Here is a 13,569-nt window from a genome sequence, read left to right as displayed (position 1 = left end):
ATAGTAATATAATTTATATACGGTATATGATTAAGAAATTACATTAACGTCCTATCCAGCTATATCTATGCTTCTTTTTCTTGTTATAATTTGCAATCTCATCCCTATGTAATCTTTGCGCATGACTTGTTAAGTTTGTAACCACATTTTCAAACGTTGTCTTATCTCTTATTAAGTCATTCTCATGCTTACTTAAAACTTTTAGTTTGACATATAATAAATCAATTGCATTACACAGTTGATCATGATATTGTTGTAATTCTGAAACAGCCGAATTTGACTCTAAACTATCCACATCCATTGCTATTAGTCTCGGTATATTTGATTCTTGTTCCTTCTCCTCTTCCTCAATTAATGATCTATGTGTTAATGGTGGTATATATTTAAATTTGAATTGATCAGCCATTATTGTATTCGTAGGTTGAATATTACTATTAATAGTATTTAGTATTCTTGAGAACAACGAATCATCTGAAGGTTTTTCTTCCATAACTGGGTTAATATCAACGGCATCATCATTAATCCTTAGTATATGCAATAAAGTTGATTTTATGAAGGATTTATTCCAAATAAAAGGCACCAACACGGTGTCCAATTGTACCAATTGTTCATAAATAACAGCAGGTCTTTCATCGGATACTAATTCTACAAGTTTTCTTTCAATTTCAGGGTCACTTTTATCTTCGTATAAATTTGAAGGAAATATAGCATCTAAATAATTATTAATTAGGTCTCCATCAACTGGTCCCTCATCTTGTTCTATGGAAGCATCTGAAAAATTACCAAAATCATCGCTAGAATTATCATCATCATCATCATCATCATCATTCAATTCGCCCTGTTCCTTAGGTACCTCGTCATCTTCGTTAGCTTCCTTGACTTCTTTAACATCTTTAATTTCCTTGACTTCTTTAACTTCTGTAACTTCTATATTTTCGTCATCATTGGTATCTTCAGTAGCTGATATTGGCTCATTCTCAATAGGAACATCTTCAGAATCCTTAGACATGTTCACCATTCCCTCTAGCCCTCTCTTGCAAACCAGGTAGGCACTCTGAGTGATATCTGTTTGATACACATTTAAAAACGTTCTTGCAATCATCTGTTTAAATGATTCAGTAACCAATCGTTATTTTAATAGTTGAGGATATTAGAATTTACTGCACTGATCTGTCCTAGTCATGTGACTAGATCAATAATGTAAATAGTAACAAGATTAGAAAGATGACAAGAATAATGTTGTTGATGCATATTTCTAGTTTATGTTGCTCAGCAATTGAAATTAGGTCAACTAGGAAATCTGTATATCAATTGATAATTAAATTTCCAAGAAGTTTTTTCTTTTGTTTTATTAATTTGGGGACTAAGCAAGAGAAAGTTAATAAATCGTTAACGTTACAAATTCTTGGAAATCAAATTATTAGAAATTAGCAAAATGATACTTTAAATTTGAGTATATGATTTTTATCTATGATAATTTTAAATTATAAATGACATTACATTCTTGGAGGATGATTAACTTGTTTTTTCACTCACAAAATAAATAAAGCTATCACGAAGAGATGATCGTGAAAGTCTATTCAATCAATGAACTGATGTAACAGAGAAAAGGTACAATAGTGATTAGTTATGATATTAATCAGAGCACATCTTCTCTTGGTATAAACTAATCTAATTCTGCTTCGGTGGTTTTCAATTCAACAACCTTTTCCTTAGTTTTTTCCTTTACTTGCTTTGAAACGACAGGTTGGAAGACCAATTGCTTAACGATAAACTCGACAGTATCGATAGTTTTGGTCAATGCCATTAACCATATACCTAGGGAAACGCCTGGGACAAGAATATGTTTGTTTGGATCAATACCTCTTAAGAAATTAATTGGTAATAATGGGATGTACAATAAACCTTGGGATAGTACACCATTTACAATTACAGGGAATGTATCTTTTGTTGGGATATCATAAACTATGAATTTCCCCTTCCATAACTTTAAAATCATGAAAGGCAAAGTTAAAGTTAATAATTTTAATCTGTTAAACAATTTTGATTGAGAATCTTTAGCGATTTTCAAATTCGAACGTAATTTCTCTAATTCACCTTCAAGTTTAGTTAATTTTCTATTATTTTTAGTCCAACGAGCGTAGTTATCCTGAGCAGATATAGACTGGTTTTCTTCTTTTATTTTTAAACGCTCAGCAGACAATTTTGAGTATTCTTTAGATAACGAACTAATATCAGAAGAAATCGAAAATTTATTAATCCATGCTTCCTGATATCTAGAAGTATACTGTAACAACTTATTAATTATTACAAAAAATAAAGCAGCAATTATGACCCAATTCATTTTATTTTTATTTTTATATATGTCCTGCTGTGTATGTGGCTTCCTTTGAAATATAAATTTTGAAACGTACGTGTATTATAGATGTCCTCCTCCACTAACTAGCTAACGAAAAAACCCTATAAAAACCAAACAAAAATAAAATCCAATACTCTCTGCAACCACAAATAAAAAACCGAACCTTACCAATCTCTTAAACCAACACCTTCTTACACAATTAACTAATAAATCACATCCTATCTTACTAAATACTATCTATCACTCGATTCTTAATATTTTTTTAAAGCTTTAAATTATTGACAAGTTTTCGAATATCGAAATTAAAGCAAAGGCTTTAATTGATGATGGAAAAAAAAAATCAAGACGTAGAGTATATAAGAAAGGTATGTTTAATTGGTGGTAAGGAGGTTGTTTTAATGGTTAAGAGGACTATATATTTGTTGATTTGGATTTAGGTTGGTGTGGTTTTGATAAGCTATAAGATTGTAAGTCGGTATTGAATATGTCTCAGGAATATATTGGGGACCATTCGCATGCTGGTTCGTCGGAAGAAGAAAGTGGAGGTTATGATGAATGGATACCATCATTTTGTACCAGGTTTGGCCATGAATATTTCTGTCAGGTACCTGCAGATTTCATTGAAGATGATTTTAATATGACGTCTTTATCTCAAGAGGTTCCGCATTATAGAAAGGCTTTGGATTTGATATTGGATCTTGAAGCTGTTAGTGAAGACGATGAAGACGATGATATGGATAGCACCCAACTACGTAAGGATAATAACAATAACAATAACAGTAATAGTAATAGTAATAACAACACCGAAGTTGTTAATAGAAATATAATAGAGCATTCTGCGGAACAGTTGTATGGTTTAATCCATGCTAGATACATTTTAACCAAGCCAGGTTTGCAGGCAATGGCAGAAAAGTTTGATCATAAAGAATTTGGTACATGTCCTCGTTACTACTGTGGTGGGATGCAATTGTTGCCATGTGGATTAAGTGATACTATAGGAAAGCATACTGTAAGATTGTATTGTCCAAGTTGTCAAGATTTATATCTACCACAATCTTCTCGTCATTTATGTTTGGAAGGTGCGTTCTGGGGTACCAGTTTCCCAGGTATATTTTTAAAACATTTTAAAGAACTTGAAGATTATGTTGAAAAGAAAGTTAAAGAATCATATGAATTGAAAGTATTTGGATTTAAAATAAGTGATTCTGCTGTTTCCGGACCAAGAATGAAGTGGTTAAGACAATATCCTAGTACCAAGGAGGAATGGGAAGAGTTCAATAAATGTGAATTCGAAATTCCTGATGAATTATTATTGAAATAAACAAAATACATATATATTTATATAGTAATAATACTAATAATGATTGGTTGGTGTTAGGTCTCTCTTTGACACTTTACTTCATAAACTTATAACATTAAATTTCTGATATTGATAATATTAATAGATATAAAGGGAGATTATAATATATGTATACATATAGATGAGTGTGTGTATATGTATATATTATTATTATACTTTATTCATATAATGCCTATATAACTAATTTGAACACTTAATTAGGATGAAATAAAATCTGTAACTCGAGTTTAAAGATAGTTTGAATATTTACAAATGATAATAACCATTGAAAGCGATGAGGCTAAAATGATTAATTTATTGGTTTTTAACTCTGGGTTCCCATTCTTTAATAGCTTTTGATAAATTCACCCAGTATTTTAATTCGATGGTTAACTTTGCTATCTTATCATAATCTTGATTTTCATAAAGGGTATTTAAATTTTGTTCAATGTTCATGATTCTTTTCTTGTTCTCTAGTTCAATTTCTTTAATATTTTCGAAATCATTATCTATATCTTCTAATTGTTCATGTACATCCAAGACAGTGAGTAAAAGATTTGGATCGTTCTGAGTTAAATTTTGTGCAACTTCTTCATTTGAAAGGTCGATATTTTTAATCAATTTTAATAAATACTGTGAGCGGTCCAAGGGATTTTTTAAAGTCTGGTAAGCTTTATTTATCAAAGAAGACAGGTTTTTATTATCGTTGTCTTCATGATTTGAAGCAATTGCATCAGGATGAAATTTCGATTGCAGTGATCTATATTCTTTACGTAATTTATTGTTATCGATAGACCAAACAGGTTTTCCGTTTGGGAAATTTTTTGGGAATAACTCGTAGAATGAAGAGATCGATCTTTTATGAATTCTAGAAAACCTTAATAATTGAAACATTGCAAGCAATACAGCATCTGGACACTTTCATTGAGTTTAAAAGTCATATCCACTTATATTCGAACATATATAAGCATGTTTTTTTCTAATCAACCAAGCGTTCGTTTACCAATTCTTGATCAAATCAAATCGTATTGATGCGATGAGTTTTTTTATTTGAAGTTTTTAGGTTCAAAGAACAAGTTATAACATAAAATTTACCAGAAAGATAGGAAACGATGATAATGCATAAGTCCAGTCAGTACAAATGACAATTGGATGCTGTTGTGTATCTTAGCTAATCTAGGACAAGAGTCAAGAGCTAAAGGACAAATAAAGAACCCTTTATACCATACAATACTATACTAATCTACACTGCTATCCTTGATTAATATTTCCATCCGGTTTCCTGTACTCTCTCGTTATACATATTCAAATCACTCATTGCTGATACCAGAATTAAGAATTGGACTGTCATATAAATATAGACACAGTTAAGAATCAGTCGTCGATATATAATTAAATAGCACTAACAGCATCGACATGATGGCATTGGTTGTTGTATATGGCTATATAGTATGATTCTTTTCTTAGTAAAATTCATGCCGGTATCGGTGTTTCGTGTTGGCCGGTTGCCTGTACCGGAACCCTTCATTTCTCTTCGCTTCCTATTGAACGGTCGTTGTCGTTGTGTTTTTTACCGAGCCGAGGTCTCTCGTGTTCGGCTTTGGCTTCGATCACTTTGCTCGAATTGATTGATACCTATTCCATTCATATGGAAAAATCAGCCCATACTATATGTATTACCAACTAATGTGTAACACACAATATCACTATCAATTCATGCAATGCAATGCAATATTACCATCATCAACGACAACAACTACAACTACAACGACAACGACAACGACAACAAATAGCTGGATAGGATAGCTGCTATTTGTTCATCCAGATTGGCAACAGTGTCTTGCTGTGTTCACTTACATCAAGTCTACCTTGCGTTCCAGCTATTAACTTCTTGTTAAGTTATACTCTATTCTATACATTGTATAATCTATTACAAACTGAATATCTCATCGCTCAAATGTAATGTTTTAGCATCCGATTACTATTACAATTGTACTCGTAGTTATAGTTGTAGTTGTAGTTGTAATCAAGGACTAAGATAGATTGCATAACGTTATTCTAATCGATTCATCACTTATTTGGAAAATTAGTCACCTACGTTTGCCGGAGACGGTGATTAAGTTTCATTTTTTATTAAACCTTAATTAACATTCATGTTTGCATTTCATCTAGAGGGGGAAATTTGTACTAAGGGGGATGCATTATTTAAACCACTATGATAAGAGTAATGTTTGTGTTTGTTTGTTTTTCATTCCTAGTTTTGATGATATCTTTTTCAAATACAGTTTAGTTTATAATTGTATATACATTTTGTATCAACTGTTACCATTTAATCAAGTACGTATCTACATTTCTGCAATATAGTGTATACATTTTGTAATGTCGGATACTGGTTCAAAGGGTAAAACCCTTTATGATAAAATTTTTGATGCTCATCTTGTCCATAGAGATGATTCGGGTTCTTATTTAATTTACATCGATAGACATCTGGTTCATGAAGTTACCTCTCCTCAAGCTTTCGAAGGTTTGAAAAATGCTGGAAGGAAAGTTAGAAGAATTGATTGTACTTTAGCTACTGTAGATCATAATATACCAACAGTTTCAAGGAAAAATTTCAAGTCAACAAAGACTTTTATTAAACAGTCTGATTCAAGGCTACAAGTTGAAACTTTAGAGAATAATGTGAAAAATTTCGGTGTAAAATTCTTTGGTATGACTGAATCAAGACAAGGTATTGTTCATGTTATTGGTCCTGAGCAAGGTTTTACTCTACCTGGCACTACTGTGGTTTGTGGCGATTCTCATACCTCCACTCATGGTGCTTTTGGTGCTTTAGCCTTCGGTATTGGAACTTCAGAAGTAGAACATGTATTGGCCACTCAAACCATTATTCAAACAAGATCCAAAAATATGAGAATAAATGTAGTAGGTTCTTTGAAAAACGGAATCACTTCGAAAGATTTGATTTTACACATAATTGGTGTCATCGGTACTGCTGGTGGTACTGGTTGTGTTATTGAATTTGCAGGAGAGGCTATAGAAAAGCTATCAATGGAAGCCCGTATGTCAATGTGCAATATGTCAATTGAAGCAGGTGCAAGAGCAGGTATAATTAAACCAGACCAAACCACTTTCGACTACGTTAAAGGTAGACCATTAGCTCCAAATGGTGACGAGTGGGAAAAAGCTGTTGCTTATTGGAAAACTTTATATACAGATGATAATGCAATCTTCGATAAAGAAGTTACCATTTTGGCAGAAGAAATTGTTCCAACTATCACTTGGGGTACTTCTCCTCAAGATGCACTTCCAATTTCTGCTTCCGTTCCAGATCCAGCTAATATAGATGATCCAATCAAAAAAATGAGCATGGAGAGAGCTTTGAAATACATGGGTTTGGAGGCCAACACCCCACTAAAAGAAATAAAAGTCGATAAAGTATTTATTGGTTCTTGTACAAATTCAAGAATTGAGGATCTACGAAACGCAGCAGCTGTAGTCAAAGGGAGGAAAATAGCTCCAAATATTAAAAGAGCCATGGTGGTTCCTGGTTCTGGTTTAGTGAAAAAACAAGCTGAATCCGAAGGTCTAGATAAAATATTTTTAGAGGCTGGTTTTGAGTGGAGAGAAGCAGGTTGCTCGATGTGTCTGGGTATGAATCCAGATATCTTAGATCCACATGAAAGATGTGCTTCAACTTCAAATAGAAATTTTGAAGGTCGTCAAGGTGCATTATCCAGAACCCATTTAATGTCACCTGCTATGGCCGCAGCTGCTGGTATACATGGTCACTTTGTAGATATTAGAGAATTTGAATACGAAGATAAAGATAGTCCAAAAATTTCAGTAAATGGTGGAAAAGACGATGAAGCTCTGCAAGAGTCGGTATATAAGCATGAGAAGGAGCCAGTTCAGCCTACTGATGCACCAGAAGAAGTTGCAGAAGATGAAATAGATGATATTCCTATTTCGACTACTACAAAGAGTGATCCAGCTCCATCGGGAATGAAGCCATTCACTGTTTTGGAAGGTATTGCAGCTCCATTGGATAAACAAAACGTTGATACGGATGCTATCATTCCTAAGCAGTTCTTGAAAACTATAAAAAGAACTGGTTTGAAGTCCGGATTATTCTATGAATGGAGATTTGCAAAGGATGACGAAGGCAATGATCAGGAAACAGATTTCGTTTTAAATGTTGCACCTTATAGAAAAGCTGAAATTCTGGTTGTTACAGGTGACAACTTTGGTTGTGGTTCATCAAGAGAACACGCGCCTTGGGCTTTAAAGGATTTTGGTATTCAATGTATTATTGCACCATCTTTTGGTGACATTTTCTACAATAACTCCTTCAAGAATGGATTACTTCCTATAAGATTGGATCAAGATGTAATTTTACAAAAATTAATTCCAATTTCTAGGGAAGGAAAGAATCTGGTAGTTGATCTACCTAAACAACAAATATTGGATTCCGATAATAACATTCTAGTAGATCATTTTGATGTAGAGGAGTTTAGAAAGCATTGTTTGGTAAACGGTTTGGATGATATTGGTATTACAATGCAAAAGGATCAATTCATATCTAAATATGAAGAAATGAGAAAAAGAAAATTCTCATTCCTTGAAGGTGGTTCTACATTAATTCGTCCAATTGTGGGTACAAAAAAGAGTCCATATGGTGTCCAGGTACAAGAATGGTAGTAAATAAATGCTGGTCACTATTTTGTCTATCTTTAATAATCTAATGTCCAACACATTATTTCTAATTTAAATTATTTATTAACTTTATATCTCATTTTTCAATTAATTGACTTCTTTAATTTAAACTTGATTCTTAATTTAATTTTTCTAATAGCATTGGCTTTCGAGGTGACTAATTTATGAACTCATAAGCTGAATGCAATTGCTAAAATTTTGAAGTTAGTAAAATCTCCATCGCGTCATTAAGTAAATGTTCATTATAACATATATAATAATTCTAATAATATACAGTGACTAATTTAAAAGCCGAATGGGTTACTTGCAGAAGCGTTATATATATTTGCTTGTACAGGTTGTTGAGGTCCATTACCGAATCCAAATCCTGTTGGTTGATTTTGCAGAGGTTGTGCCATAGACATATTTTGAACACCTTGAGCTATCCCTGTAACTCCAGCATCCATAATTGGCTGAGCCATTGCACCACCAGTTCTCTGTAATGTCATACCAAATTGAGATTTAGGTTGGAAGGCACCCATGTTTGGGTTTTGCATAACACCCATGTTAGGGTTTTGCATAGTACCCATGTTAGGATTTTGCATAGCACCTCCAGTCATTTGTTGAGCGCCAAATGAAGTTTGTGGAAACACGTTCATTGCACCACCAGTCATCTGTTGAGCGCCAAATGAAATCTGGGGCATCATGTTCATTGCACCACCAGTCATTTGTTGAGTACCAAATGATGTTTGAGGCATCATACCTCCTGTACGTTGCAATGACATAACTCCACCGGTAGTGTTCATAGGCATCATACCTCCTGTTGTGTTTAAAGGTATCATACCTCCTGTGGTATTTAGAGGCATCATCCCTCCTGTTGTGTTTAAAGGCATCATACCTCCTGTGGTATTAGCAGCCATCAATCCATTAGCAGTTCTCTGTATTGGTAACACAGTACCACTTGGAGGTAAATTGAAAGTTGTCTGTGGTAATATATTAGCACCTCCAGTAGTGGCTATCGGCATGACCGCACCACCAGTTCTTTGCAATGGAACTACATTAGCTACAGGTGTTACACCAAATGAGGTTTGAGGCATTAGGCCACCAGTTGTTGCAACGGGTATCAAACCACCAGTTATCTGGGCAGGCATGATACCTCCAGCTGCATTAGTACCGAATGTAGTTTGTGGAACAATGATACCACCAGTTCTTTGAATAGGCATGGCGCCACCAGTTGCAAATGGCATCATAACAAAACCTGTGGTCACAGGTAATACATTATTACCACCTGTCTTGAATGGATCTAGTGGTACCAAAGTAGCGCCTCCTGTCAATGTATTAGCCAACGGTTTTTGCACGACATTACCTGTTCTAACAGGTTCTAAGTTCTTCAAATTTGGTTCTGGAACAACACTCTCTGTAACAGCCAAGTTAGCTATTGGGAGTTGCTCGGTCTTTTTAGGCTCCAATGGTTTTAAATCCAATAAATCTTGCATTGAGCCTGTGAACTCAGCAGTTTTAGGTGCTAAAGTTGCTTCTGATTTTGCAGCAGGTCTTACAGTCCATGTATCGTCATCAATAGGTGTATTGGATACTAGATCTGGATTGTTTGGTAGCAACTGTTGTCCAACAGATGATTGATTTTCAGAATTATTATTTTTCAATGAACCATCTGCTTCAGAGAACATACCGCCGGCGACAACAGCTGTTTGAGGTGAGACATCCCTACCTAGCTTCTTATCTAAATATTTCATCACACGAACTATATCACCCTCACGCAAACCTAAAGTTCTCAGTATTGAATCATTAATATCAACCATCATATCTTCAGTTATACGTTCCTTTTCGAAATTGGATGTGTAACGCTGACAACTACTGACATCTACACCACTGTTTAGGAAAAATTCAAACCAGTCATAGTTGTCCTTTGTAGACTGAGAACGTGAACGATTACCCATTCCAGAACTTGGTCTTGGTGGTTTACTAGGAGGTTGTTCATTTTGCTCCTGCAATTTTGTTCTTTCATTATCCAATAGTTGTCTTGCCTTCTGCAACTCGTTTAATTCCCTTTCCCTTAATCTTCTATCACGGTCTTTTTCATCATTTTCTCTTAATCTTCTTCTTCTTTCACGTTCGCTCTCTCTTGGATCTTGTCTACTTGAACTTGTGCCCGAACCTCTGACCTTATACTTATCTAAGCTGAACCCTGTTACTCTTTCGACATAAACCAAATCATCATCAGAAAGTTTTTCAGCTGCAACTGCAATCTTGACACCATTAGCTTTGTGTAAGTGAACCTTACCTTCCTTACAACCAATAAATTGGGCTTCAACCTTGAATGTACCGGATCTATCTTCCCAAATACGGGACTTCTTTGGATTAGGAAGCTCCTTCTTACTAGTAGTTGAAGATGCTCTTTTCCTTGTTGAGTAGGAACCGGACCTACTTCTTCTTTCAGTACTTCCTTCCATTCCATCATCTTCCCAACTACCAGAATAAGCGTCATCGGAGGCCTTAGAAGACTTTCCACCTTTAGCAAACTTTTTAATTGATTTAAACAAACCACCAGTGTGGGATGACGTCAATTTTTCTTGAATAGGTTCAATAAAATGAGAAGGGACGACACCTCTTTTACCTGAATCGATCAATTCACATAGCCACCAATCTTTTGATTTTTGATCATTAATAATATATACAACTTGACCTTGCTTAATTGTCAATTCGTCATTTGATTCAGCAGTAAAATCATATAATACATTACCTTTCTTCTTCGATTTAGAAGCCATTTCAACTTCTTTAAATCCTGGATCACGGGAGGCGCCTTTAATTTCTCCAATCACAGACAAAATTTCTTTACAAGTATCATTATCACCTGTGTGTAATTCTAGACTCTTATAGGGATCAACAAATTCCAAAAATAGGTGCTTCTTTTCATTATCATAAGAGATCAGTTTATCGACAGACCAGTCTTGAGGACTACCCTTTTGTGGAGAGAAAAATAGCCTATTATTACCAATAGATAACTTGGCCTTACGTTTCTTACGGCCTTCTATTTCAGCTACATTCCATGTACGTAATTCACCTGATGGTTCTGAATCATTATAGTCATCATCACGTTGTGAGCTTCTATAATCCTCAGCATCGTCTTCGTAGTGCTGGTCATAGTATGATGTCCTACTACGTGCCTTTTGTCTGGTATCTTGCTCATTTGAGGTTGAATTTGGTCTCGCAGGCTTTGTTGGTGGTGCATCATAATAATCATCTTCATTTGTTTCAGTATTAGATCTTGAAGGCTTATTTGGAGGTAGATCTGGTAAGTCTTTATCAGCATAATCACGATTTCCAGAATCAGAGGCCTGAGCATTTGTTTTCGACGAATGCTGTGGAGGTGGTGGTAGTGTTGATATATCAATAGCCGTTAGAGCTGGAGCGGGTGGGGATGTAGCTGAAGTTGCTATTGGGGGTGGCAATGCTGCGGCAGCAGCTGGCTGTGATGGTGGAACAGCGGAACCTGTTTCTGCATTAAGAGGTTCTACATAGTTCCCTGGAATAAAACCGAATTGGTTCGTAGAGATCGAACGAGCTAAAATCCAGTCAGGATCTTTATCATCATATACATCGAATGTATCATTTTCATTAAATACTAGTTCTTCATCAGGATTTTGAACTTCATGATAATCATATACAGCTTTGACTTGAGAAATTACATCAGCAACTTCAACATAATTGGATGGAACTAAACCGGCTGGTTCATCTATATCAGAACCTATTACTCTCTTCTTTACAGTCCACCAATCATCGACATTTGATTTTTCCAGGAGATACAATAAATCATCTTCTTGAATAGTCAATTCATCTGGTGTTTGAGGTTCGTAATTGTAAATAGCTTTATATATACCAATAAAAACAGTCATAACTTAATAATATAACCTGATTTACTTTTCTTCTCTTAAGTTATAACCTGCTAAACTGATAATTGTGCCAAAATGTGAAAAGCTTGATTTTGTAATTAACTATATAGTATAATGATGTAAGGCTTTTTGAATTAGAGGCAAACTAGATTGTAAACTGAGAGCTTTCTAATACACTAATAATGTAAAAGAATGGAAACAAACTCGTAATAAAAATATCTCAATTACAATCAAAGATAGGTATTACGTCAAGTCTTGCACAATCTGGATAACAGTAATACACAGTGTATAATCCAAACCGAATAGACAATAATATGACGTGAGTCTCTTCTTTGAAACTAAATTCTTCTTTAGTTTTATTTTTTTAGTTGAAGTTTCCCAAAAAAAAAAAAAAAAACAAATTTCAAATATCCTATCGAAATTCAAATAACTAACTCAAAATTATTTCAGCAGCAGATCTTATTATGATTCTGTAATCCTAGTGCTTCTGGACCATAAAATTTTAAGGAATACACTTTATATAAAGTCTAATCTTTAGACCCTTTCGATCAGGCAATATTCAACTAATGTTAACTAAATTGACGACGGTTTGGTCCTTTTTCCTTTTCCTTTTCCTTTTCCTTTCTCACAAAATTTCGATATCGAAAACTAACTCAACTCCGGGTAACTAAAATCTAAATCTTAACATTATAGATATGTCACTTACGATATACCAAGCTGAACTTCTCCTATTAAAATAATTGTATTGGAAGAGGATGGGACTGGAAGATCTGGAAGATCTGGAAGATGCCAAGACATCTTGAAGTTAGAAATGTGGTAGATATGATGTAATTTAAGGGCTTTATACCTAAACACAAGAAAAGAAAAACGTCACTAATTGACAATTTTACAGGGAAAAAAAAATTTAACTAAATGACGTTGGTCAGAATAGGTTATTATCAGTTCTAGGTATTACCTGATGGGAGTAAATTCATATATATTGTGATGATACTATTTTTGGTTAACTGACATTGCTATTTATTTCTTAGCTAAATCTTGAAAGACATACAACTTAAATGCAAAGTAGGTAATTGAGAAGAAAACCTCTTCAATCGGAATATCTTTACACTTATGATACTTACAAACCTTTAGAAAGCAAAGTATTAATACAATGATTATAGTATATATTAAGGGCAACAAATAAAACTATTAAAATTAAAAAATGACTATATGATGTGCTTGTGCAATTTAAATAAAATTATTAATGTCTTGAGAACAAATTAAGT

At 34.1% G+C, this 13,569-nt stretch overlaps 6 protein-coding genes across 6 annotated transcripts; 2 read left to right on the top strand and 4 right to left on the bottom strand.

Moving 5' to 3' along the window:
• Nucleotides 1-43: 43 nt before the first annotated feature.
• LAA2 (Laa2p) lies at nt 44-1,102 on the bottom strand (the record flags this gene model as incomplete). The annotated part of the gene is made up of 1 exon (XM_001644932.1): nt 44-1,102. One exon carries the CDS (start codon nt 1,100-1,102, stop codon nt 44-46), a length of 1,059 nt encoding a protein of 352 aa, XP_001644982.1.
• Nucleotides 1,103-1,666: 564 nt separating this feature from the next.
• Nucleotides 1,667-2,344, bottom strand: GET1 (GET complex subunit GET1; the record flags this gene model as incomplete). Its single annotated transcript, XM_001644931.1, has 1 exon — nt 1,667-2,344. One exon carries the CDS (start codon nt 2,342-2,344, stop codon nt 1,667-1,669), a length of 678 nt encoding a protein of 225 aa, XP_001644981.1.
• Nucleotides 2,345-2,843: 499 nt separating this feature from the next.
• Nucleotides 2,844-3,680, top strand: CKB1 (casein kinase 2 regulatory subunit CKB1; the record flags this gene model as incomplete). The annotated part of the gene is made up of 1 exon (XM_001644930.1): nt 2,844-3,680. One exon carries the CDS (start codon nt 2,844-2,846, stop codon nt 3,678-3,680), a length of 837 nt encoding a protein of 278 aa, XP_001644980.1.
• Nucleotides 3,681-4,013: 333 nt separating this feature from the next.
• On the bottom strand, nt 4,014-4,592 carry JAC1 (J-type chaperone JAC1; the record flags this gene model as incomplete). The annotated part of the gene is made up of 1 exon (XM_001644929.1): nt 4,014-4,592. One exon carries the CDS (start codon nt 4,590-4,592, stop codon nt 4,014-4,016), a length of 579 nt encoding a protein of 192 aa, XP_001644979.1.
• A 1,485-nt stretch (nt 4,593-6,077) lies between these two features.
• Nucleotides 6,078-8,399, top strand: LEU1 (3-isopropylmalate dehydratase LEU1; the record flags this gene model as incomplete). Its single annotated transcript, XM_001644928.1, has 1 exon — nt 6,078-8,399. One exon carries the CDS (start codon nt 6,078-6,080, stop codon nt 8,397-8,399), a length of 2,322 nt encoding a protein of 773 aa, XP_001644978.1.
• A 299-nt stretch (nt 8,400-8,698) lies between these two features.
• On the bottom strand, nt 8,699-12,307 carry SLA1 (cytoskeletal protein-binding protein SLA1; the record flags this gene model as incomplete). The annotated part of the gene is made up of 1 exon (XM_001644927.1): nt 8,699-12,307. One exon carries the CDS (start codon nt 12,305-12,307, stop codon nt 8,699-8,701), a length of 3,609 nt encoding a protein of 1,202 aa, XP_001644977.1.
• Nucleotides 12,308-13,569: the final 1,262 nt, after the last annotated feature.

Source organism: Vanderwaltozyma polyspora, genomic scaffold (genome assembly GCF_000150035.1).
Source record: "Vanderwaltozyma polyspora DSM 70294 KpolScaffold1025 genomic scaffold, whole genome shotgun sequence".
Classification (NCBI taxonomy): Eukaryota; Fungi; Ascomycota; class Saccharomycetes; order Saccharomycetales; family Saccharomycetaceae; genus Vanderwaltozyma; species Vanderwaltozyma polyspora.
The sequence above is the reverse complement of the archived record's forward strand: the minus strand, read 5'-3'. Positions and strand labels throughout refer to the sequence as shown.